This window comes from Sorex araneus, chromosome 2 (assembly GCF_027595985.1).
Source record: "Sorex araneus isolate mSorAra2 chromosome 2, mSorAra2.pri, whole genome shotgun sequence".
Taxonomy (NCBI): domain Eukaryota; kingdom Metazoa; phylum Chordata; class Mammalia; order Eulipotyphla; family Soricidae; genus Sorex; species Sorex araneus.
The window spans coordinates 134,371,085-134,394,550 of NC_073303.1; the positions used below are offsets into that span (position 1 = coordinate 134,371,085).

The following is a 23,466-nucleotide window of genomic DNA, read 5'->3' on the forward strand; positions in this document are numbered from 1 at the left end:
TTACCTCCTACCTCTGCGAGGCAGGGAACTGGAGGGCAGGACAGCCAGCCAAGGGGCATGGGAAACGTGACCCGAGGCCCCTGGGGAAGCCGCCTCCTGGCTGGGTCTCCGGCTGCCAATAAGTACAGCTCTGCAGGCTGGGAAGGACGGTCAAGGCTCACCTCAAAGCCCTGCAGGCGCCCCAGATTCATCATGTCATTGCAGCGTTTGGGAACAAGGCACATTAACTCCACTGCTTTCTGTAGGAGAGAACAGAGGCTCAGGGTGAGGCCCGTGCGCTGGACCAACATCAGGGCATTCTGGGCTGGAAAATGGGCTGGAGCCACAGGACAGTGAACAGGGCGCTTGCCTTGCATGCAGCTGACCCAGGCTCGATCCCTGGCACCACGTATGGTCCCCAGAGTCTGACAAGGCATGGTCCCTGAGCACAGAGCCAGGAGTAATCCCTGAGCATGGCTGGATGTCACCCCCAAACCATTAAAAAATATAAAAAGACAGGGTTCTCCAGATTGCCCTGTGAGTCTGGGAAGGGAAGCTCGGAGGAGTGCAGGGTTCTCTGTTCAGCAGCGTCAGGCACACCTGAATCAGTGTCCACATCGGGAAGGACATTACTCAACACGCCCTCTCCCGCACCCTCCCCAACCTCCCCACTTTGGGTTATCAATTCCCTTGCCTTCCCAAACTTTCCTCTTGTTGTTTTCTGGTTGCCCAAGCAACAATTTGGCCTGGATTTGAAATGCTAGCGATTTTAACCTAAAATAATGTGTGGAATGGTCTGCGTTCCCTCTGGCTTAAAGTAGCCCCCATGGGGTGAAGACGCCTCCAAGGCCTCCCTCAGTCTTCTCTGTCACGAGTTCTAAGATTCATGACTCAAGCCTCACCGGGGAAGAGCCCATCTCTGCCCATGTCACCCATGGGCCTGGGGTCTGTAGGGAGAACCCCAGCAGGGAGAACCTCGGGTTTGGCCCAGGACAGAATTCTCATGTTCTCAAAAAGGCTTGATGTGCTCATTAAATTCATGGGCCGAGAAATAGGACAGGGGTAAGGAGCTTTGCAAGAGGCCAACCCCGTCTGACCCCAGCACTGCATGGTTCCTCAGCATCATGGGGAGCATACCCTGAACACAGAGCTGGGAGGATACCCTGAGCACTACTGGGGATGATCCCAAGCCTCTCAAATGAAATAAAACAAAATGACTCTCCATGGCTCATCTTGCCGAGCAGCTGCTTATGGGGGGCTGCTGTCAGGACGTAGCCAGACCCTCACTTGCCAGTGACCGCCTTCCCCTTTTCACTCAACACTGGCTCGCCCAACAGCCAGAATGCACACAGAAAACTCACCTCAATCTCTGAGCACTCCAAACCGGCCTTCTCACTGTATCTCAGGAAGTCCTAGCAACAGAAGAAAGCAGAGAAGGGCGTGGGGAGGATGAAATCTCTTGGCCTGAGAGCCTCATGGCAACATGGAAGCAGCCAGAAGACTTGCCTTCCCACACAGAACGGCAGGGCTTCATAGTAGCAGAGATACGCAGCTATGAGTCACAGGCCACAAGACAGCACAGAGAAAACCCCAGGACACAATTCCCAGACTACAGCTACGGAAAAGGCGGTGGGAGCAGGACACCAGAGAAAGCGTGTGGGGAGGAAGGGAGGGAATAGGCCAGGCAGACTGGGAGAAAGGTGAGATCTCCTGTTTCTATGACCTGTTTCTGGTACAAACCAAATGAAACCATTTTCCTTCTCTCTGAAACCTTGGGCTGGAGTGCTACTGGGCTAGTGGGCATGGTGTTTCCCTTGTAGGTGGCGGCCCAGGTTCAAACCCTGGCACCCCAGAAGGTACTCAGAGACCCACCAGGAGTGATCCCTCAGCACAGAGCCAGGAGTAAACTCTGAACATGCCCCCAAACAACATAACGCCCCCCCCACCCCCTGACTTCCAGGCCAGCAGCCATCCCTACCACCCGCAGCTGCCACCCTGTTGTCTCACTCACCAACCTGCTCTACCAATTCACAGCTGCATCTCTTAGGAATGCAAGTCAAATGGCTAATATTCGTGGACACACTTGTCCCACACAGTCAGGCTGAAAACTCTGCGGCACCCTCCAGAGGGGACAGGCCTGGCAGCCACACCCACACCCCACCATTGCCGTCACACCAGCAGTTCAACTCCATGGTTTCACTACTACTCTCTGCAGAGATACAGACTGGGAAGTTTCAGGTACCCCAGTGTCCAGGCTGGGAACTCTGGGGTCTTCTCAGAATGGGGTTGTCCAGCTTCCTCCACCTGGCACTGTCTCCCCCAGGCCTGTACTTTCAGAAGCGGCTTCCACAACCACCCCCACTAGGCACCACCATATCAACTCAGTGGCCTGCACCAGAAATCCTGAAGCTTCTGGACCACGATGCTGCATCTGTGGCTGTGCAATACCTCCAAACCCCTCAATACTGAAATTTCAGTATTGAAATTTAGAAGTGCACCAAGTTAGATGGGAAAGTAACATTGATGCAACTAAACGTAACAAAGAAAAACAATACCACAGAAGGCTCAACTAGCAACAAACAGCTTAGTAAATCCTTATACAAGGACTTACCAACCATGTGATGAGATACAATTTTGACATAAAAATTGATTTTTAAACTTATCAATTTTAATACTGGAGCTTTGTTATCTAATCAGTTTCAATTCTAGAATTGTATTAGCAGTTGTGGCTTTTGTCTACATTAAAAAATTAGTAAACACATTAAAACAACAGAAAAAATGAAACCTTTGAAAAAGCAAATTCGAGGTTGGGCTGTGGCTTTGCAGTAGGGTGCAAGGGCATGTGTGAAGCACTGGGTGTGACCCTGACCACACCCACAAACACACACCCAGGCCAACAGTGCCACAGACAGGTCACTTCAGACAAGCTTCCCGAGGCCTGGCGTGCTGTCTCTTTTCCTTCTATTCTACTCTGACTTTATCCTCTTTGTGTTTTTCGTGTGTGTGTGTGTGTGTGTGTGTGTGTGTGTGTGTGTGTGTAAGACTAGATACCAAGTAGTTAGTGATCATGAGAAAGAAAGAGTAAATTGAGAAAACAAATCAAACACTAACCAATGTTAAAAGCAGGAACAATTTTGAGGGGTTAAGTTGACACAAGTAGGCAACAGACAGGAAAAGCACTCACAGCATCCCTCCCTGGCTCAGGGGATAATGATGAGGGAGATGGGGCTAATCACCAGCTCCCCAATACAGGATCCCAAGAGGCCCCTCCAGCTTGGCTTCTGCTTCCTGTTCACTTACCTTGAGGAGCAACTGGTACTTTGTTATTCTCTGAATGGGTTTGATGAGGAAGTCGCTCAGTGTGAGCCTTTGGTTGATTTCCTGCTTGACTTCCTGGAACACAAGAAAGCTAGGTGAGGGAGAAAAGAAGCAACTGGGAAACTGGGGTGCTCTGGGTCAGGGTTTGAGCCCGGGAAGATAGCGCTTCCTTTTGCCAATAAAGTAGGAGTCATGGAGGGGAGAGAGGGGAGGGCATTTGCCTTGAATGAGGCCAACCCAGGCTCTGTGTCCCTGGCACCCTATATGGTCCCCCAGCACCGCTAAGGATGATCCCTGAGCTCAGAGCCAGTGGAAAACCATCAGGTGTGGCCCCAAGACCATAAATGAAATAGAAAAACTTAGAGTCATGCATTCACCTGAGAGGTGCACTCCTAATCTGTCACTGTCACAGCCCTCTGGCACGGGGACCAGTGTGGAAAGGGCCTCTGTCCTTCCACTCTCCCGGAAGGAGTGAAGGACTTCTCTTTGGATGGGGCCACCACTCGGGTCTGCCAACACTTGCCAAGGGCTCTTTCCCAGTGAGAGTGTCGCCTCTCCTTCAGCAAAATAGACACTTCCAGGCGGCGGCAAGACAAGCACTTAGAGGTGTTGGCAGAACCCCTGGGAATGGGGCAGAAGAGAATGAGTGTCCACAGTCAACTCTGCTGAGGGGGTAAGGGAGTGCGCAGGCACCATCTGCCCCAGGGTCACGCACAGAGAAGCATCTGTGGCCCAGGGTCATCCTGCAAGCAATGGCCAGTGCCACCCCTCAGCCCCCCTGACACCTTGGTGTCTCCAACGCAAAGGAACTCAGAAGACTTTTGCTAGGACATAAATTGCTGTTTGTTTAGTTGGTTTGTTTTGGCGGGGAGGGGAGTTGGTGCCACACCTGAGCTCCTCCTGGCTCTGCACTCAGGGATTACTCCTGGTAGTGCTCAGGGGATCATATGGAATGCCAGGGATCAACCCACATACAAGGCAGGCGCCCTACTCGCTGTACTATCGCTCCAGCCAAATTGCTCTGTTGAGGCTGCCAACCAGTCCTGTGGATGGATGGCAGTGTTGTTTTTTTTTTTGGGGGGGGTGGTATTTAGGGCTATACTTGGTGGTGCTTATTCCAAGCATCAGGGCTTATTCCTGGTGATGCTGGAATCTGCCAGCTTTATGCAAGGCAAGCATCTTACCTTCCACACTCTCTCTCCAGCCACCAGTGCCTGTTTTTGCCATTCTGGGATCAAACCCAGGGGCTCACACAGGCCAGTCAGGCACTGTCCTGGAGAGTCATACCCTGGGCTCTGGGGGTGGTTCCATTTTGTTTTAATTTTTTCCCTTCTGGTCATACCTTGCACTGCTCAGGTACTTTTCCTGGCATAATATCGACCCCTGGCAGTGCTTGGGGGGACCATGCGGTTCTTAGGATCACGCAGGATTGGTTACATTGCAAGACAATTGCCTTCCCCAATGCACTATCCCTCCAGCCCTGACTGGGGTTTCCAAATCTGTCTGTCTGGACTTGAGCTTCTTCCCAGCACCAATCCTTCCCCGCATTCTGGCGCAGCAGCTTACTTCAAAGTAGGTGTCATACTCAGCCACGATGTACTCAGAACGTGGCTTGTTCTGGCAGTACCACACATAGATGTGCAGCTTCCGCTCCTGCAGAGGCAGAGAAGCAGACACTCAGCATCACATGTCTCAAGCACAGAGACCCCTCTGGTCCACACAGAAAGGAGGGATCAGGGGAAACTCTGGGGGGTCACCGAGGGAGTCACCTCTCAGGGCCTGGAGAGGGAATGTGGGCGGTCACACCCAGCACCCATCTTGTGAGGTGCCCAAAGGGTTGGAGGCCAGCAGGACTCAGAGGCGTGCCCTGGGGCACAGCAGAGAGCAGTGCTTCCCAGCCTGGATGGAGAGGGCGGCAGGAGGGGGTGGTACTCACGTGTCTGATGAAGAGCTGGGCCAATCTGTCTTGCTCCTGGATGCACTTCTCCAGTTCAGCCAGGAAAAAGCTGAAGGCCGGCAGGGGACAAGAGAAGAAAGCCACGTTGTCCTTCAGGCCTCCTCCTCTGGGAGCGGGGGACAGAAGGGGCTCCCTACCTGGGCCTCCGCCCCTCCACAGGGCTCCCCAGCACTTACTCCTTGTGCCAGTCATAGATCTGATGGATGTTCCCAAACACGATCTTATCCTTCCCCCGCATGTCTTCGGGAACCCCCTTCTCCTCTATTCTCTTCATGAAGCCCTGGAGGCAAAGGGGCAAGCGTGAGCTGCACATCCATGGGCTAGGGCTGGCTGCACCCCCTGCCGGCTCCTGTTCTCCACTCTGGGATCTGGAGACTGTACTGTTGGGGGCTCTTTTGCCTCAACCAGGGCAGGGACTTCGTCCAGAATGACTGGCAAGATGTTTATGAAATTCTGGGTCCCTGGTAGTCTCCAGACCCTTCAGCAAACAGAACAACATGGGAGATACAGTCCATGGTAGAATGTAGGTCTGCCATGTGGGAGGTCCCGGATTCCTTCCAGACACAATCAGAATAAGAACCCAAGCCAGAACATGGGCATACTCTGCACACCTGACACCTCATATCAGTGCAGACCAAGGAACTTCCATAATAATAAAGGAAGCACAAAGAGGAAACAAATCCTCGGTCCCTTTCCTGTCATCAATGCATCTTAATTATGCCTTTAAGGTCTCAGAATCAGAAGCACCTGTCTTAGAAATAAGTTATAATATGCCTTAACTTCAGGTTCTATAAAATGCTTTCAAAAATAGCCTGATTTTAGCTTTAAAATGTTGGAAGTGGCATGGCAGTGCTGCTCTGTGTCTGGCAGATGGAATGCCAAGGTCCCAGAGCCCTGCAACTTGTTTCAGAATCATACCACTGATGTCTGACTCCTCTGGGTGCCAGTCTCCAAGGCGAGGCCTCTATCCCTTGGTCGCGCTGCATGTGGTGGTTGCTATACCCTTTTCTGCCACACCCGATGCTCCCCCGGAAAGAGAAACTTTTCACAAGTTAGGATTCAGATAGTTCACATGCCAGGTTAGCCTGGCATATAGATAGATATGGCCAAGGTTCAGGATAAGCAAATAAAACACTGCAAGTCAGCAGATTTCACAAGATAGGCCCAATAAAAGAAGGTGGAAAATAACGAGATAATGCACATGCAGCTTCCAGAGCTCACATCCTTTCACTGAAGGTGCCTTACAACAGGGTGAGGCCATCAAAACCAGAGGTTTCATCCTGCCAGTCCACAGCCCAGCACCAGTCCTCAGGGACAGAAGGGTTGAAAAACACTGATAAAGTGCCCACTTACTTCCTCATGCAAGCATCTAAATTTCCCCAAGTAACTTCCATGGGGAGAGCTGTTTCATTCGCTATTGAGTTGACTGTGGCTGCAGCCCTATCACTGCTGGTTTTGTCCTCTTGGTAACACAAAAACTCATCTGAAACTTTATGAAGAATGCAAGCTCCGAGGCTGCTGAGTGCCCTTGGCAGCCCCCTGTTGTGAAGAATATATGCTTCCATGGGTACTGCATGCCTGAAATAACTCTATTGTGAACGACTTTGTAAATCACAGTGTCCTAATAAAAATAAAAACATACCAAGGAGATTCTCTTAGGACCAACACTTTGGTCACATGAAATAAGGTGTAAAAGACATGGCTCAGACCACTAGGCTTCCTAGAATGCTATCCACTGGAAGGCCCCCTCTCCCTCTAAACTACATTCTATTATTTCAAGGGGTAATGTAAAACTCAGCTTGTATTTTCCATTGCATTTACTGCCAATTCCAGTTTCATTTCTGCAAATACCACGTAAGATGAAAACTGATGCCGCCCTCAAATCAAAACACAGTGGCTGAGGTAAGATCCAATAGGGCCCTGGCTAGGAGGCCACAAGGTCCCCTGAACCATCTACTCACCTCCACCACAATCCCCAGATCCTTGACATAGTCTTTCTCTGTCTGTACCAGCTCATTCAGGACAAACCTGAGTGGAAGATGAAGAAAAATGAGGTTCTTCTTAATGGGGAAACAAGAAATTTTCATAGTTCAAGTTCACTTGAACTTGAACTATGGTTAAGCACCTTGTCATCAAGACCACCAACCCCACTCTTAGCACCTGTTGGGAAGGTGCTAAATCTTTCTAGAAGAGGCTCCCACTGAAGAGTGAAGGGTACAGAGGCTGAGAGGGCCCTCCCAGAAGGCACTAGGTAGTCCAGAATGAGGCACATGAGCTTTCATCTTCCTGCTCCCTAGGCTTCTGCCTCCCTTGCCTGGTGCAAGGGAGTAATGGCCACTCTGGCATATTGGGACCATGAGCATTTCGAGCCAAGGCATCAATGCAAGACTTTTCTTTCTTCATTTCAGCTCTGCTCTTTACTTAACAACAGGAGAAAATCATTTCTTTGCCAGCCAACCTTAAAGGCCTCAGAAGCACTGACATTCAAGTCAAGCTTTTGAGATCCAGAAGCTACAATTATTTAGCTAGGTATCCATGGCAACTGGGCTGCAAAATCCTCAGTCACGGCCAGAAAGATTGACAGCAGATATTCCATAATCACAGCTTTGAAGGCAGCACCCTCCCACCCACTGTCGGATGTAGGACTGAACACTGCAAGGACATTGGCTTTCTTGGTTTCTTCCTGGTTAACGGTTTCTTCCTCTGAGAACAACTTGTGCTAGTTGCTTCATCTGGTTTTTCTCTTGCTTATAACATGCCAGGTGGTGGTGTTAGTCCTTTTTTACTGAAATAAAAATACCAAGGCAGAAAGGGTAGGTCACTCGTCCAAGATGACAAAGTGAGTAGCAGAGTTGGATTTGGACCCAGTGGCTGCCCTTTCACTGGTACTGCTCCAACCTAACACACTGACACCGGCACAGCAATTTGTGTTAATCACATTCAAGTGTGGGCCACTGGGGACATGTGCAGGTGTCAACATTTAAGCTCTCAGGCTGGCTCTATGGAGTCCCTGAGGCTCAATCTCAAACATTCCTCTTTCTTCCTTTTTGCGCACCAGTAAAGAACTGCACACACAATGCCTTGGCTGTGTGCAGGGGTGGGCTGGACTCCATGGGAGTAACTGGAGTAATTTAGTAATTTTATCTAAATTTGAGAGTTTTGTTTGCAGCCACAAAATTGCGATTTTTGGGACCAAGAGGCATTAGGAAGAGAGTTCTTATATGCCAAAGGCTATATATAACCCAGGAAGCAATTCATCTAAAATTCTTGTTCTATGTGGCACAGATCAGCACAGATCAGCTCCCGAGTGCCCGGGCATGGGGTGCTGGGGTGATGAGAAGGAAACTAAAGAAACACATGCTTCTTTATCAGCATGTCCAGCGTTCCAACCCGCTCCCTCTCTCTGACACAGACAATCGTGTGTTGTAGCCACAGGAAGGAACTGGCAAGGCCAAATAAAAGCATTTCACTATATATTTAGCATGGCCTGAGTAACCACTGCATAGAAGGTGGCAAAGGAAAACCCGCAGGAGCACTGAGTGGGAGTTTGGGACTGAGAGGTCTTCTGGACAGAGGCTCAGCTCTGTCTGGGGGTGATATTTTTATTCTGGTTATCTGCTGCCAGATGGAGGCCTGACTTGGGTTTTCTGGCCTCTAGACAGTACAGAAGATAGAGTACTTGTCTTGCACACACCAACCCAGCATCTCCTAGCTTGAAGAGTTTATGAAATTCTTGGGGTGACAGTGACAGACTGAAGGACATTCTGAAATTGTCTTCCCGAAAGGTTAAAAAGATTTCAAAAGATTCCATGAGGTAATGCATAACTAATTGGTAAAGTATTTTTTTACGGTCAGTTATTTTTTATTTTGGGATATTTAATGGACCACACCCAGCTGTGCACAAGCCTTACTCCTGACTCTGTACTCAGAGATTACTCCTGGTGGGGTGTGGGAGACCTTCTCCTGGTGCCAGGGGTATCTGGGCTGGTTGTGTGCAAGACAAATGCCCTATTCGCTGTACTATCTCTCCATCTCCCAAAGTAAATGGGATTCTTTTGTCCAGTACAATTTTTCCAGCTATAGGTCAGAACAAACTCCTTGTAACATGTGGTTCTCAGTGATGGGAATTAGTGGTCTTCCACAGAAAATTCCCACAGAACCTTTACACTGCTACAATTTTTTTTAAATAAAACAACATTTATTAATAATGCTATATGTCCAGTACTGTTTTTCTAGATGCTAGGGATGGATGCATCAATTAATTTAACAAAGACCAATGTATACTTTCAGAGAGAATACAACCTAGAGGGGAATGGAAAACAATAAACATGATATGAAAGTAAGAATTAGAGTGTTTTTTAATTTTTTTTCAAAGTTGCTACAAAATTATTATCCTTGACAGCTAACCACTAATTCTGTAGCAAATTCTTTTTTCTTACAAATGTCAGAAAATAAGTAAATGTACTTACTTATTTTGAGTCGCACCCAGCATTGCTTGGGGAAAGTCCTGGTGTGACAGTCGGGGGCCATGTCATGGGAGGGAAGGAACCAGGCCTCCTGCATGCAATGCAAGGACTCCAGCCTTCTCTCCACCCCCAATTTAACTAGGAATATAGTCTCACTCATACTCCCCATCTCCCCTACTTAGCTCTGTTTTTCCCTAGCTTCTGCATAACTTACTTTTCGTTTCCTTTATAATATTATTTCTCCTACTAGAATATACACTTGCCACGAGACCCAGGACTTCTGATCTCCAGGACTTCTGCTGGTTTCACCCTGATGTATTCGAAGCACTTGATGCACAACAGGCATCCAACAAATATTTTATGAATTAATGAAATGAATGACTAAAATATGAAGATAATTAAGTCTATCTCATAGTTTTCCCCTCTGGACTACTGTTCACTTTCATCTTTTCTCCACAGAACACACATTTCTTCCTGAATAGACTCTCAGTCTTCGGGTTCCTCAGTCCCCAGAGTCACACAGGAATGACCATAAAACACTCTACATCCTGTCTCCCACTGTGGCCATTGATGAAGACAATAGATAGCAGGGGATGAGTGATTTTAACAGTTAGATTTTCAGCATCACTCAGAATGTAGGGAGGCATAGACTGGGGTGAGAGTCAGCAGAGGGAAATGAAATGAAGAAGGTGGGTGAAAGTGGTGGCAAACTTCACTGTTAGAGCAGAATCATACAGTGTCATGTCTGAAAGCAGGGCAACAGCCTACAGTCTGCTCAGACTTGTTCAATCTGGGTCACAAGAGCAGTGACAGGTTAGGGCCACCTGCCACCTCACAGGTTACTTTCTTTGTAGAAGCTTTTATTTCCCTGATAGAAGTTTGTGGTGGTCTGGTGAGACTGGCACCTCTGCTCCAATCTCCCTCATCTCTGCAAAATCACCTGGAGATGCTAAGGAGGATCAGTTTTGTATAATTACTAGGACATTTTCCTCAGGGATGACATTTCTCTATGTCATTCCTGGGGTTTCTCTGAGTGTTGATGGGGTCATATATGAAGCTGGAGGGTTTATACGTCCCTATGAGGTGAAAAGTCTGTCTCTTAAGTCAAGCTCTGGCTGTATTTCCATAGAAAGTTAATAAATATTCTGTTAAATTCAGATAACAGAAGGACGTCACCTCATTTACTTTTGCTAATTTTCATGTCTAGGACCACATTAAAGAATTGCTGAATCGGCTGAGGGACAGGGAGGGGAGCGGGAAAGACAGGCTAATGAGCACAGACCTGGCCTTTAAACCTCCCCCCCCAACTAGTCCTGAGCTTACAATCTTTCAGACAGCAAGTTATGGCCACACTTACTCATAGCTCTTCTTCCCAAACTGACTCAAACCCTAAATGAGAAAACTAGAATTTTAGAGGATTGTGGCTTTGCATTAATGCTATCTGATATCTTCTAAATCCAATAGCAGATTGTTCTCACCTGAATGTGGATAACTCAAATCTTGAGTGGAGTTTTATGAACCAGACTGCACAAAGAATTTTGTTTACCCTAACCATTCAAAAGGGAGAGGATATTCTCTAGATACTAAATCCACACAGGGATGCAAAATGGAAACTGGAGAAACAGTGGCCTCTGCTCTGCCAGGAGACAGGCAGTGCCCTCTGCTCCATCACCTCAGGGACCTCTGTCACACTCTCTGATGTAAATTCTAAGATTATCCAGACCCACTGCCTCTGTGTCCTGGTCCCTGAACTTGGTATTCTCCCTTCCATCAGCATTATTCTGATTTTTAACAGCTACAACGGTAGTCTGTCCCTGACAGCTTCTGCCCAACCGCATGACGTCAGTGCCACGGCGGCTCACGGTTCATCAGTGCCACACTACAGAGATCCCTAGAGTGAATGACAGTAGCACAAGCACCTGGAGGAGGGGAACTAGTCCTCATTCTCCCCCAAGGTTCCTGAGTCCTTTGCCTGTTGGCCACCACACACATGCCCAGAATGCACACTGTGGACACCACTTACATCCTGCCTCTCAGGGCCTTGGCTTTCTGTTCTTCTTCCAGGTTTCTAGGAGGTGTGGGAGGGCTCATTCCCTCATTCAGGCAGCCTGTGGGGTCTTTCAAGCTCCCTCGGTAGGAGCCTCCTTCCAGACTCTGAAATGAGAAGACAAAAGGTCTCAGAGAAGGGCACACTGAGAAGTCAACCCCGGAGTCCTCTTCTCCCTCCGTGCCCTCGGCTCCCCATCCTCTCCCTTGCAAGGCTTCCCTACCCCACCTCAGGGATGCACTCAGAAACCAGGGGCTTCCATCCTCTTGCAGCATGGAAGAGGATGGAACCCCACCCTCACCCACAGCCAGTTGTGTCTTCTTAGCAATTAGGTTGCACTTGGCATCTCTGTGCTGCCAATTTCCTGGACATAATGGAAATTGTCAACGGCTACCTCTGAGTAAGACATCCAAGGGTGAAGCTAATCATCACAATCTCACGCTAAACAAGCAATTACAGAAGATAATCAGTGGAAGGACCACCAAATACAATGTGACAAAACAGAGGCAATGATAGAACAAGCTTGCTACAATCAGCTTTGCTTAAATCAGCTTCGTTTTTTTTTTCTTTTTGGGTCACTCCTGGCTCTTGCACTCAGGAATTACCCCTAGTGGTGCTCAGGGGACCATATGGGATGCTGGGGATAGAACTTGGGTCGGCCGCGTGCAAGGCAAACGCCCTACGTGCTATGCTATCTCTCTAGCCCCACTGATGATCTTAGCGAGTCACCTAAAATAGTCCTATGCAAATTCTTTATAAATCAGATGTCTCTTTTCTACAGATTTCCAACACAGAATTCTTCTGTCTCTTACACCTGTGGTCCTGCAACTGTCCTGCACATCAGTCAGAATCACGGTGGTGGCGCAGTAGTTTTCTTTTCTTTTCTTTTTTGAAAATTTTAAAATTTTATTGAATCACCATGAGATAGTTACAAGCTTTTGTTTGGGTTACAATCTCACAATGATCGAATACCCATCCCTCCACCAGTACATTCCCTACCACCAATATCCTGGGTATACCCCCCTTTCCCACCCTCCCCCTGCCTCTATGGCAGACAATATTCCCCATACTCTTTCTCTACTTTTGGGCATTATAGCTTGCAACCAGACACTGAGAGGTCATCATGTTTGGTCCATTATCTACTTTCGGCATGCATCTCCCATCCCAATTGGTTCCTCCAGCCATAATTTTCTTAGTGATCCCTTCTCTATAACATCTGCTTTCTTTCCTCTGATCTTTTTTTTAATAATTTATTTATTTTTAATTGGTGAATCACCGTGAGGGTACAGTTACAGATTTATACATTTTTGTGCTCATGTTTTCCCCATACAGAGTTCGAGAACCCATCCCTTCACTAGTGCCCATTCTCTACCACCAGTAAACCCAGCATCCCTCCCACCCTCCCCAGTCCCGTTTTCCCCCCCACCACCACCACACTGCCACTATGGCAGGGTATTCCCTTTTGTTTTCTCTCTGATTAGGTGTTGTGGTTTGCAATAAAGGTGTTGCGTGGCCATTGCGTTCAGTCTCTAGTCTACATTCGGCATGCATCACCCTTCCCCCGCATGACCTCCAACCACATTTTACTTGGTGTTCCCTTCTCTGAGTTGCCCAGAATGAGAGACCAGCCTCCAAGCCATGGAGTCAACCTCCTGGTACATATTTATACTATTTTTGTGTGTTAGTCTCCTAGTATATTATTCTATATTCCACAGATGAGTGCAATCTTTTTTATGTCTGTCTCTCTCTTTCTGACTCATTTCACTTAGCATGATACTTTCCAGGCTGATCAACTTATATGCAAACTTCATGACCTAATTTTTTCTAACAGCTGAATAGTATTCCATTGTATAGATGTACCAAAGTTTCTTCAACCAGTCATCTGTTCTAGAGCACTTCGGTTTTTTCCAGATTCTGGCTATTGTAAACAGTGCTGTGATGAACATATAAGTGCAGATGTCATTTTGACTATACTTTATTGCTCCTCTGGGATATATTCCCAGCAGTGGTATTGCTGGGTCAAATGGGAGCTCAATCTCTAATTTTTTAAGAATCATCCATATTGTTTTCCAAAAGGGCTGAACTAGTCGGCATTCCCACCAGCAGTGTAGAAGGGTCCCTTTCTCCCCACATCCTCTCCAACAGTGGTTGCTTTTGTTCTTTTGGATGTGTGCTAGTCTCTGTGGTGTGAGGTGGTATCTCATGGTTGTTTTGATCTGCATCTCTATGATGATTAGTGATGTAGAGCACTTTTTCATGTGCCTTTTGGCCATTCATATTTCTTCCTTGGAAAAGTTTCTGTCTTCACTCCATTTTTGGATGGGGTTGGATGTTTTCTTCTTGTAGAGTTCAACTAGTGCTTTATATACCATTGATATCAACCTTTTATCTGATGGGTACTGTGTAAAAATCCTTTCCCATTCTGTAGATAGTCTTTGTATTCTGGTCACTGTATCTTTTGCGGTGCAGAAGCTTTTTAGTTTAAAGTAGTCCCATTTGTTGATCTCTGTTTCCACTTGGCTAGCCAGTTGCGTGTCATCTTTGAAGATACCTTTATCTTCAATATCGTGGAGGGTTTTGTCGACCTTGTCTTCAATGTACCTTCTGGTTTGTGGTCTGATGTTGAGGTCTTTAATCCATTTTGATCTGACTTTTGTGCATGGTGTCAGGTCGAGGTCTAAGCCCATTTTTTTGCATGTGGTTGTCCAGTTGTGCCAGCACCATTTGTTAAAGAGGCTTTCCTTGCTCCACTTCACATCTCTTGCTCCCTTATCAAAGATTAGATGATCATACACTTGAGGTTGTTTGTAGGGATATTCCACCCTGTTCCATTGGTCTTCGGCTCTGCCTTTGTTCCAGTACCATGCTGTTTTAATTGTTACAGCTTTGTAGTAGAGTTTAAGGTTGGGGAGGGTGATGCCTCCCATCATCTTTTTCCCAAGAATTGTTTTAGCTATCCGTGGGCGTTTGTTGTTCCATATGAATTTCAGGATTGCTTGATCCATTTCTTTGAAGAATGACATGTGTATCCTTATAGGAATCGCATTAAATCTGTATAATGCTTTGGGGAGTATTGCCATTTTGACAATATTTATTCTCCCTATCCATGAGCAGGGGATATGTTTCCATTTCCTCATGTCCTCTTTTATTTCATGGAGTAGAGTTTTATAGTTTTATAGTTTTCTTTGTAGAGGTCCTTTACTTCTTTAGTTAAGCTGATTCCAAGGTATTTGATTTTCTGGGGCACGATTGTGAACGGGATTGCTTTTTTCATGTCCCTTTCCTCTGTCTCATTGTTTGCATATAGGAAGGCCATGGATTTTTGGGTGTTGATTTTATAGCCTGCGACTTTACTGTACAGGTCAATTGTTTCCAAGAGTTTCTTACTAGAGCTTTTAGGCTTCTCTAGGTATAGTATCATATCATCTGCGAATAGTGAGAGCTTGATTTCTTCCTTTCCGATCTGAATCCCCTTAATATCTTTTTCTTGCCTGATGGCTATTGCTAATACTTCCAGTACTATATTAAAGAGAGTGGGCATCCTTGTCTTGTCCCCTTAGAGGAAAGGCCCTTAGTTTTTCTCCATTGATGATAATGCTTGCCATAGGTTCGTGGTAAATGGCTTCGACTATCTTGAGGAAAGTTCCTCCAAAACCCATTTTGGTGAGAGTTTTTATCATGAATGGGTGTTGGATATTGTCAAATGCTTTCTCTGCATCTATTGATATGATCATATGGTTTTCATCTTTACTTTTGTTGATATGATGGATTATGTTGATTGATTTCTGAATGTTAAACCATCCTTGCATCCCCGGGATGAATCCCACTTGGTCATGGTGTATGATCTTTTTGATGAGTTGTTGGATTCTATTTGCTAGTATTTTGTTGAGGATCTTCACATCGGTGTTCATCAAGGATATTGGTCTATAGTTTTCTTTGTTAGTGGTGTCTTTATTTGCTTTTGGTATTAGGGAGATATGTGTCTTGTAGAAACTGTTCGGAAGTGTTCCTGTCTTTTCAATTTCCTGGAAAAGCTTGAGAACTGGCAACAAGTCTTCTTTAAATGTTTGGAAGAATTCACCAGTGAATCCGTCTGGACCTGGGCTTTTGTTTTTGGGGAGACTTTTGATTACAGTTTCAATTTCCTTGATATTTATGGGCCTATTCAGGTATTTCAAGTCTTCTTGGTTCAGTCTTGGGAGATTGTAGAAGTCAAGGAATTTGTCCATTTCTTTTAGGTTCTCTTGTTTCGTGGCATACAGACTTTCAAAGTAGTCTCTGATGATCTTTTGAATCTCCTTGATTTCTGTTGTGGTGTTCCCCTTTTCATTTCTGATTCGGTTTATTAGGGTTTTGTCTCTTTCTTTCTTTCTTTCTTTCTTTCTTTCTTTCTTTCTTTCTTTCTTTCTTTCTTTCTTTCTTTCTTTCTTTCTTTCTTTCTTTCTTTCTTTCTTTCTTTCTTTCTTTCTTTCTTTCGAGTCTTGCTAGCGGTTTATCAATCTTATTTATTTTCTCGAAGAACCAGCTCTTTGTTTCATTGATCTTTTGAATTGTTTTTCGGGTTTCCATATCGTTAATTTCTGCTCTAAGTTTTATTATTTTTTTCCTTCGATCTGGTTTGGGTTCCTTTTGCTGGTCCTCTTCTAAGATCTTGAGTTGCGAAGTCTAGCTATCTATATAGTCCCTTTCTTCCTTTCTGAGGAAAGCTTGCAGAGCTATAAATTTCCCCCTTAACACAGCTTTAGCTGCGTCCCATAGGTTCTGGTAGCCTGTTTCTTCATTCTCATTTGTTTCGAGGTATCTCTTGATTTCTTCCTTGATTTCCTGCGTGACCCACTCATTGTTCAATAGTGAGCTGTTTAATTTCCAAGTGTTTGATTTGGTTCTCCGTGTCTGTGCGTGATTAACTTCCATCTTCAGTGCATCACGGTCTGAGAAGATAGTTGATACAATTTCTATCTTCCCAACTCTATTAAGTTATAATTTGTGACCCAGACCATGGTCTATTTTGGAAAATGATCCATGTGCGCTGGAAAAGAATGTGTATTCTTTCTTTTGGGGGTGTATAGCCCTGTATAAGTCTATTAGCCCTGTCTCTTCCATTTCTTCCTTCAGAGCCATTGTTTCCTTGCTGAGTGTTGTTCTTGTTGATCTATCCAGAGGTGACAAAGCAGTGTTGCAGTCTCCTACTACTATCGTGGTGTTAGTTATGTCCTCCTTAAATTCTGTTAGGGGTTCTTTTAAGTATTTAGCTGGTCGTTCATTAGGTGTGTATACGTTTAATAGTGTGATTTCTTCCTGTTGTACATATCCCTCGATGAATAGGAAATGACCTTCGCTGTCCCTTCTAATCTTTTTCAGACTGAAATCTATGTTGTCAGATACTAGTATGGCCACCCCTGCTTTTTTGAGGGAGCGGAATTGTTTTCCATCCTTTGATTTTGAGTCTGTGTTTGTTCTGACTATTCAGATGTGTTTCTTGTAGGCAGCAGAAAGTTGGGTTTAGTTGTCGAATCCATTTTGCCACTCTGTGCCTCTTGATTGGTGCATTTAGACCGTTAACATTAAGAGAAATTATTGTCATGGGATTTTGTGCCATTTTTCTGTAGGGTTTGTTGTTCTTATAGGTTTTTTTCCTTGTATTATAGTAGCCCTTTGAGTACTTCTTTTAAATTTGGTCTTGAGTCTATGAAGTTCCTGAGCTGTTGTTTCTCCGTGAAGTAGTGTATTGTTCCTTCAAGTTTAATTGAGAGTTTAGCCGGGTAAAGTATTCTTGGTGAGGCATTCATTTCATTGAATTTTTTCACTATATCCCACCATTGTCTTTGGGCTTGGAAGGTTTCTTCTGATAGGTCTGCTGTGAATCTAAGGGGTGCTCCTTTGTATATGATCTCCTTCTTTGATCTTGCTGCTTGCAGTATTGTGTCTCTATCCATAGCATCCATCATTCTGACTATGATATGCCTTGGGGATTTTTTTATTTGGGTCCTTTTTAGCTGGCACCCTTCGGACTCCTTGGATCTGGATGTCCATATTTTCTAGCTCTGGGAATTTCTTAGCGATGATGTCTTTAATTTTGTTTTTTTTCATTAGGATTAGTTCCCTGTTGTTCTGGTACTCCAATGATTCTTATGTTGTTTCTCTTGAGGTCATCCCCTAAGACTCTAATTCGTTCTAGAGCCATTTTGAGATCTTTTGCCATTATTTGTTGGTCCCTATATGCTTTCTGCAGCTCATCTTCAAGATCACTGATTCTTTCTTCGGCACTAGTCATTCTACTGTTAAGGGCTCCTACTGAGTTTTTTACCTCATCTACCGATTCTTTTAATTGTGTCACTTCTGTTCGTAGCTTTGAAATTTCTGCTCTCATTTCTTCCTGGATTATCTTGGTGGATCGTTCCAATGCTGCATCCATATCCTCCCTTAATTTATTGGATGTTCGCTCCATAGTTGCTTTGAGTTCTTCAACCATCTTCACGATTTCCTCTCTGAATTCTTTATCAGAGAGGAGACTATATTTCTGGGGAGTTATTGCTGGGGTTGCAGAGATCCTCCCTTCCATCTCTGCTGGTGGTGGGGATTTTCGCTGTTTCTTCATGTTGTTATGGGTTTTACTATTAGGCGCTCTCCTTAGCTTGAGAGGGGTCTCAAGAGAAAACGTGGGGCTATGATCTTTTTACAAAGAACTTTATGTGCAGCTTGATGAGTTCATTGACAGTTTTTGTGAAATGAAGATAGGCTAGGTCAGTTGACTATTAACATATAGTGACTAAGATGACCAGGGTATTCTTCAGAGGGATAGATTCAATCGATTATGGCCAAAGCACAATGCATTGAGTAGGAAAAATATCTTTGGCCTCTTAAGCGGCCGCTGCTCCAGAAGGAGGCCAGGCCCCCGACGTGTGGACACGCCCCTAACAATCTGGTGGGGAGTGAGAGTTCAGGGCTGCCGAGGGGAGTCTGTGAGGCAGGAGACGGGGGGCCTGGGGCTCCGGACCCAGACCGCCAACGTGGGGGGTGTCGGCGCGCTCTTGGACCGGCAGCAGGGTCTCAGAGGAAAAGTCCCAATTTACCAGGTGGGGAGTCAGAGTTCAGGGCTGCCGCCTCTCCTCTGATCTTGAAGCAGTCTTCCAGCTATGGGGCGATCCCCCTGGCCCTTGTATCTACTGTCCTTGGGTGTCAGCCTCATGTGATGCTGCCCTACACTCCACAAATGAGTGCAGTCCCTCTATGTCTGTCCCTCTCTTTCTGACTCATTTTACTTAGCATGATACTCTCCATGTTTATCCATTTATAAGCAAATTTCATGACTTCATCTCTCCTAACAGCTGCATAGTATTTCACTGTGTAGATGTACCAAAGTTTCTTTAACCAGTCATCTGTTTTAGGGCACTCGAGTTGTGCCCTAAAACAGATAGGGCACAGTAGATTTTTCACAATAGATTTTGGCTATTGTGAACAGTGCTATGATGAATATATAGGTACAGATGTCATTTCTACTGTGCTCTTTTGCATCCTTGGGATATATTCTTAGAAGTGGTATTGCGGGGTCATATGAAGCTCAATTTCTAGTTTTTGAAGGACTGTCCATATTGTTTTCCAGAAAGGCTGGACCAGTCGGCATTCCTACCAACAGTGAAAGAGCATCCCTTTTACCCCACATCCACGCCAGCACTGGTTGCTTTTGTTCTTTTGAATGTGTGCCAGTCTCTGTGGTGTGAGATGATATCTCATTGTTGTTTTGATTTGCATCTCCCTGATGACTAGGGATGTGGAGCATTTTTTCATGTGCTTTTTGGCCATTAGTATTTCTTTTTTGAGGAAACTTCTGTTCATTTCTTCTCCCCATCTTTTGATGGGGTTGGAGTTTTTTTTCTTATACAATTCTACAAGTATCTTGTATATCCTGGATATTAGTCCCTTATCAGATGGGTATTGGGTAAATATTCTTTCCCATTCTGTGGGTTCTTTCTGTATTTTGGTCACTGTTTCTTTTGAAGTGCAGAAGCTTCTTAGTTTGATGTAGTCCCATTTGTTTATGTTTGCTTCCACTTGCATGGTCAGTGCTGTTTCATCCTTAAAGATGCTTTTAGCTCCAATGTCATGGAGAGTTCTGCCTACATTTTCTTCGATGAACCTTATAGATTCATGTCTGATATTGAGGTCTTTAATCCACTTTGATCTGACTTTTGTGCCTGGCATTAGACAGAGGTCAGAGTTCAATTTTTTGAAGGTAGCTATCCATTTTTCCCAACACCACTTGTTGAAGAGGCTTTCCTTGTTCCACTTTGAATTTCTTGCTCCTTTGTCAAAGATTAAGTGGCCATATATTTGGGGGGTCTGACAGGATATTCAACTCTGTTCCAATGGTCTGCAGGTCTGTTTTTATCCCAATACCGAGCTGTTTTAATTACTACTGCTTTGTAGTAGAGTTTGAAGTTGGGGAAGGTGACGCCACCCATCTTCTTTTTTCCAAGGATTGCTTTAGCTATTCGTGGGGGTTTATTGTTCCATATAAATTTCAGGAGTGTTTTGTCTATTTCTTTAAAAAATGTCATGGGTATCCTGATAGGGATGGGCAGTAGTTTTCAACCTTTCTGCACCTGCAGACAAGATTCAGTCTGTGGTCCAGAGGTTGAAGATCACTGCTGTAAGGTACATACAGGTATTATTACTACCTGTAAAATTAAACTGTCGTACAATGGCAAATCTTCTCTACGTTCACAGATGGAGCAGTTAATTATACAGAGACCCAAATATGCTATCAGTCTTAACATTTTCATAAGTGTTCCAAAAGAATGATCACGTGGTGACACTTAGCATTTTATCATATAAATTAGCCACTGCAATGGACAAACAGTAAGATCAGAGATCAAGGTGGTCAAGACAACTGAAAAACATTTATAGGTGATAAATCCAGAGTATCCATTCAAGATACCTGTCTTATTATTGCTGTTGCAAGTAAAGACAAAAGTTTCACATTAGTAGTCCTAGAAATATTAATCCTAGAGTCACAAAGCTTAAGTAATATCTAAAAAGACAGTGGGGAAAAAACGTGTATGCCTTATATGACCTGCATATAGAGTATCTGCTACTGACTCTCATGGCTGTTATAGGACAAAAGAGAAGAAGGGCAAGTCTGGATTAAAGAAGCACTACAAAAACTAGGTGCTCAATGGGAAGACACGGGGAACACTAAAGATCAGAACTGAGAACCTTAGTGCTGGAAGAGGTGTCAATCTCCTGTCCCCACTCCCTGCTCTCAACTAATAAACTAGAACAGGAGCCACAGAGTAATTGGTTACCAGCACCAGAAACTAGAGGGAAGAGGGCAGGGTCTTTCAGCTTGAAGGGAGGGACTTTCTTTAACCCTCCATGAAGGCATTTGTAGAACAAGAAATCAACCATGAAAGTTCTTATTCAGAGAGGCAGCATAAGGCTAAAAATACAGAAAGGTCAAGAAGAGTTGAGCTAAACTTACAGATTCAGGATCTGTACCTAGTTATTAAGGAAATGAGAGTGTCTGGTGCTGACGAATGACAAGACAGGGAACAGGGAGACCTTCCAACGACATGTGACATGTCTCCTGGTGCCATCGCCAGAGACAGACTCCCCAGGCAGATGCTCCCAGCTTTTACTTCCATACCCACTTCCCCATAGCCCACCTTTGGCCTTTCCTCTACAGGATGTTGACTGGTAGAAGGCTGGGGACGATTTGAAAAATAGGCCTCCATCCTGCCTCCCAGCACCTGAGGATCATTTAGCCTGCTTCTGTTACCCAAGCTCTAATTTTCTCTGGGATAGAGGGATCTGAGGAGTCCATAGTATCACACAGGAAATTTGACTCCTTCTCTTCCTACCTGACCTACTACAAGGAGCACAGAAGGCCAAATTGCTTCTGGGAAAGAACTCTCTGGGGGTAGGACTGAAATGGGCAGAGACAGGAAATAAGGAAGAAACACCAAAGAGGTTGGTTAGACTGTAGTTGGCTGATCTGCCTCAATTAATATAGTAATTCTGTAATGCTCCATGATACCCTTCGGCTACCTGGATGAGATACTCTGATCTGACAGAGGGAAACGAGCTGTGGCCTGGACTGACCGTGCTGCTCTAGGGATAGGCCATGGCAGCAGGTGGGAAAGCTGTGGGCTGCAGAGTCTCAGGGGGCTTTCTGTCTTTGGGGGGAAAAGACATTTCTCAATACAACAGACACAACAGCCTCAGTAGACCAACATGGAGAGAGCAAGAGAAGTGCTACAGCAGATGCTGGAGAGAACACAGGGCACTTGCCTTGCACATGCCTGACCCAGGTTCCATCCCCGGCATCCCATTTGGTCCTCCAGCACTATCAGGAGTAATTCCTGAGTGCAGAACCAGGAACAGTCCCTGGGCATTGCCAGGTGTGCCTTTAACCTCCACCAAAGTCAGGGCACAGAGGTGTAAATAGGATTCCAAAAAGTAGACTAAACATGGAGGCTGGCTGTCGCCATGTTAAAAATGAACATATAGAAAGCATGAAGGGAAGGGGCTGGGAGAGTGAGGAGCCAGCCCGAGCACTGTGAGCTGCATGTGGCCATCGTGCCATGCTCGGGCCAACTCCTGAAGACAAGGTGGAACATCTGAATGAGTGCTAAAGAAATTTTAACGAAAGAATCAAATGTGCATGAAGTGCGTTGTTCCATTACTGTGTGTGGAGATGTGCATGGACAATTCCAGGATCTCATGGAACTCTGTGGAATTGGTGGAAAATCACCACATACAAACTATCTCTTCATGGGAAACTGTTAAAGAGGTTATTATTCGGTGGAGACTGTGACACTCCTTGTGGCACTGAAGGTGTGTTACACAGAACATATTACAATATTGAGAGGAAACCATGAAAGTCGACAGATTATCCAAGTATATGGTTTCTATGATGAATGTCTATGAAAGTATGGAAATGCTGATGTTTGGAAATATTTTACAGATCTAATTGATTATCTTCCACTTACAGCTCTAGTGGATGGACAGATACTCTGTCTCCATGTTGGCCTCTCTCCCTGTCCATTATTACACTGGATCATATCAGAGCCCTGGATCGATTATAGGAAGTTTCACGTGAGGGCCCAGTGTGTGACCTATTATAGTCAGATACAGATAACCGTGGAGGGGGGGTAGTTCATCCTGTGGTGCTGGTTACACGTTTGGACAAGACATTTCTGAAACATCTAGCCATGCCAATGGTCTCACACTGGTTTCTCTGCTCACCAACTTGCAATGGAGTGGTACAATTGGTGTCATGACCAGAATGTGGTCACCATCTTCAGCACACCCAATTACCATTGGGTCACCATTGTGGGAACCAGGCTACTATCATGGAATTAGATGTTACTTTAAAGTACTGCTTCCTTCAGTTTGACCCAGCACCTCACCGTGGAGAGCCTCATGTTACCAGGCGTACCCCTGACTATTTCCTGTAAATTCCTCTTAGGAAAATCTGCCTTTGTATGTGGAAGTACACCTGGCTTTTTAAAATACATATATTTAAAAGGAAACAAAGAAGAGCAACAGTAAGGAGTTTCTCTAACAAGTTGGGATCTGTCAGCATAAAACCACATCACGGATCAAAATGTGCCATACTGATAACGATAAGTGTTTAGCACATCCTGAGACTGATATTAGTCCTTTGTGTTCTAGATAAATCCGTTATAACAGTTTGC

The 23,466-nt window shown here is 45.3% G+C and overlaps 1 protein-coding gene and 1 pseudogene across 23 annotated transcripts in view; one reads left to right on the forward strand and one right to left on the reverse strand.

Annotated features, from left to right (window-relative positions):
* Positions 1–23,466, reverse strand: part of KALRN (kalirin RhoGEF kinase) — an 809,955-nt gene that overhangs the window by 67,953 nt on the left and 718,536 nt on the right. For all 23 annotated transcript variants that reach the window (XM_055128078.1, XM_055128085.1, XM_055128081.1 and 20 more), the window contains 8 exons: positions 11,744–11,874; positions 7,216–7,282; positions 5,431–5,534; positions 5,234–5,303; positions 4,864–4,950; positions 3,280–3,372; positions 1,341–1,391; positions 162–239 (listed from right to left, as the gene is read on the reverse strand). In XM_055128078.1, coding sequence (XP_054984053.1) covers positions 162–239; positions 1,341–1,391; positions 3,280–3,372; positions 4,864–4,950; positions 5,234–5,303; positions 5,431–5,534; positions 7,216–7,282; positions 11,744–11,874 — 681 coding nt within the window. The remainder of the gene's footprint in view (positions 1–161; positions 240–1,340; positions 1,392–3,279; positions 3,373–4,863; positions 4,951–5,233; positions 5,304–5,430; positions 5,535–7,215; positions 7,283–11,743; positions 11,875–23,466) is intronic.
* Positions 22,403–23,226, forward strand: LOC101550407 (serine/threonine-protein phosphatase 2A catalytic subunit beta isoform-like; annotated as a pseudogene).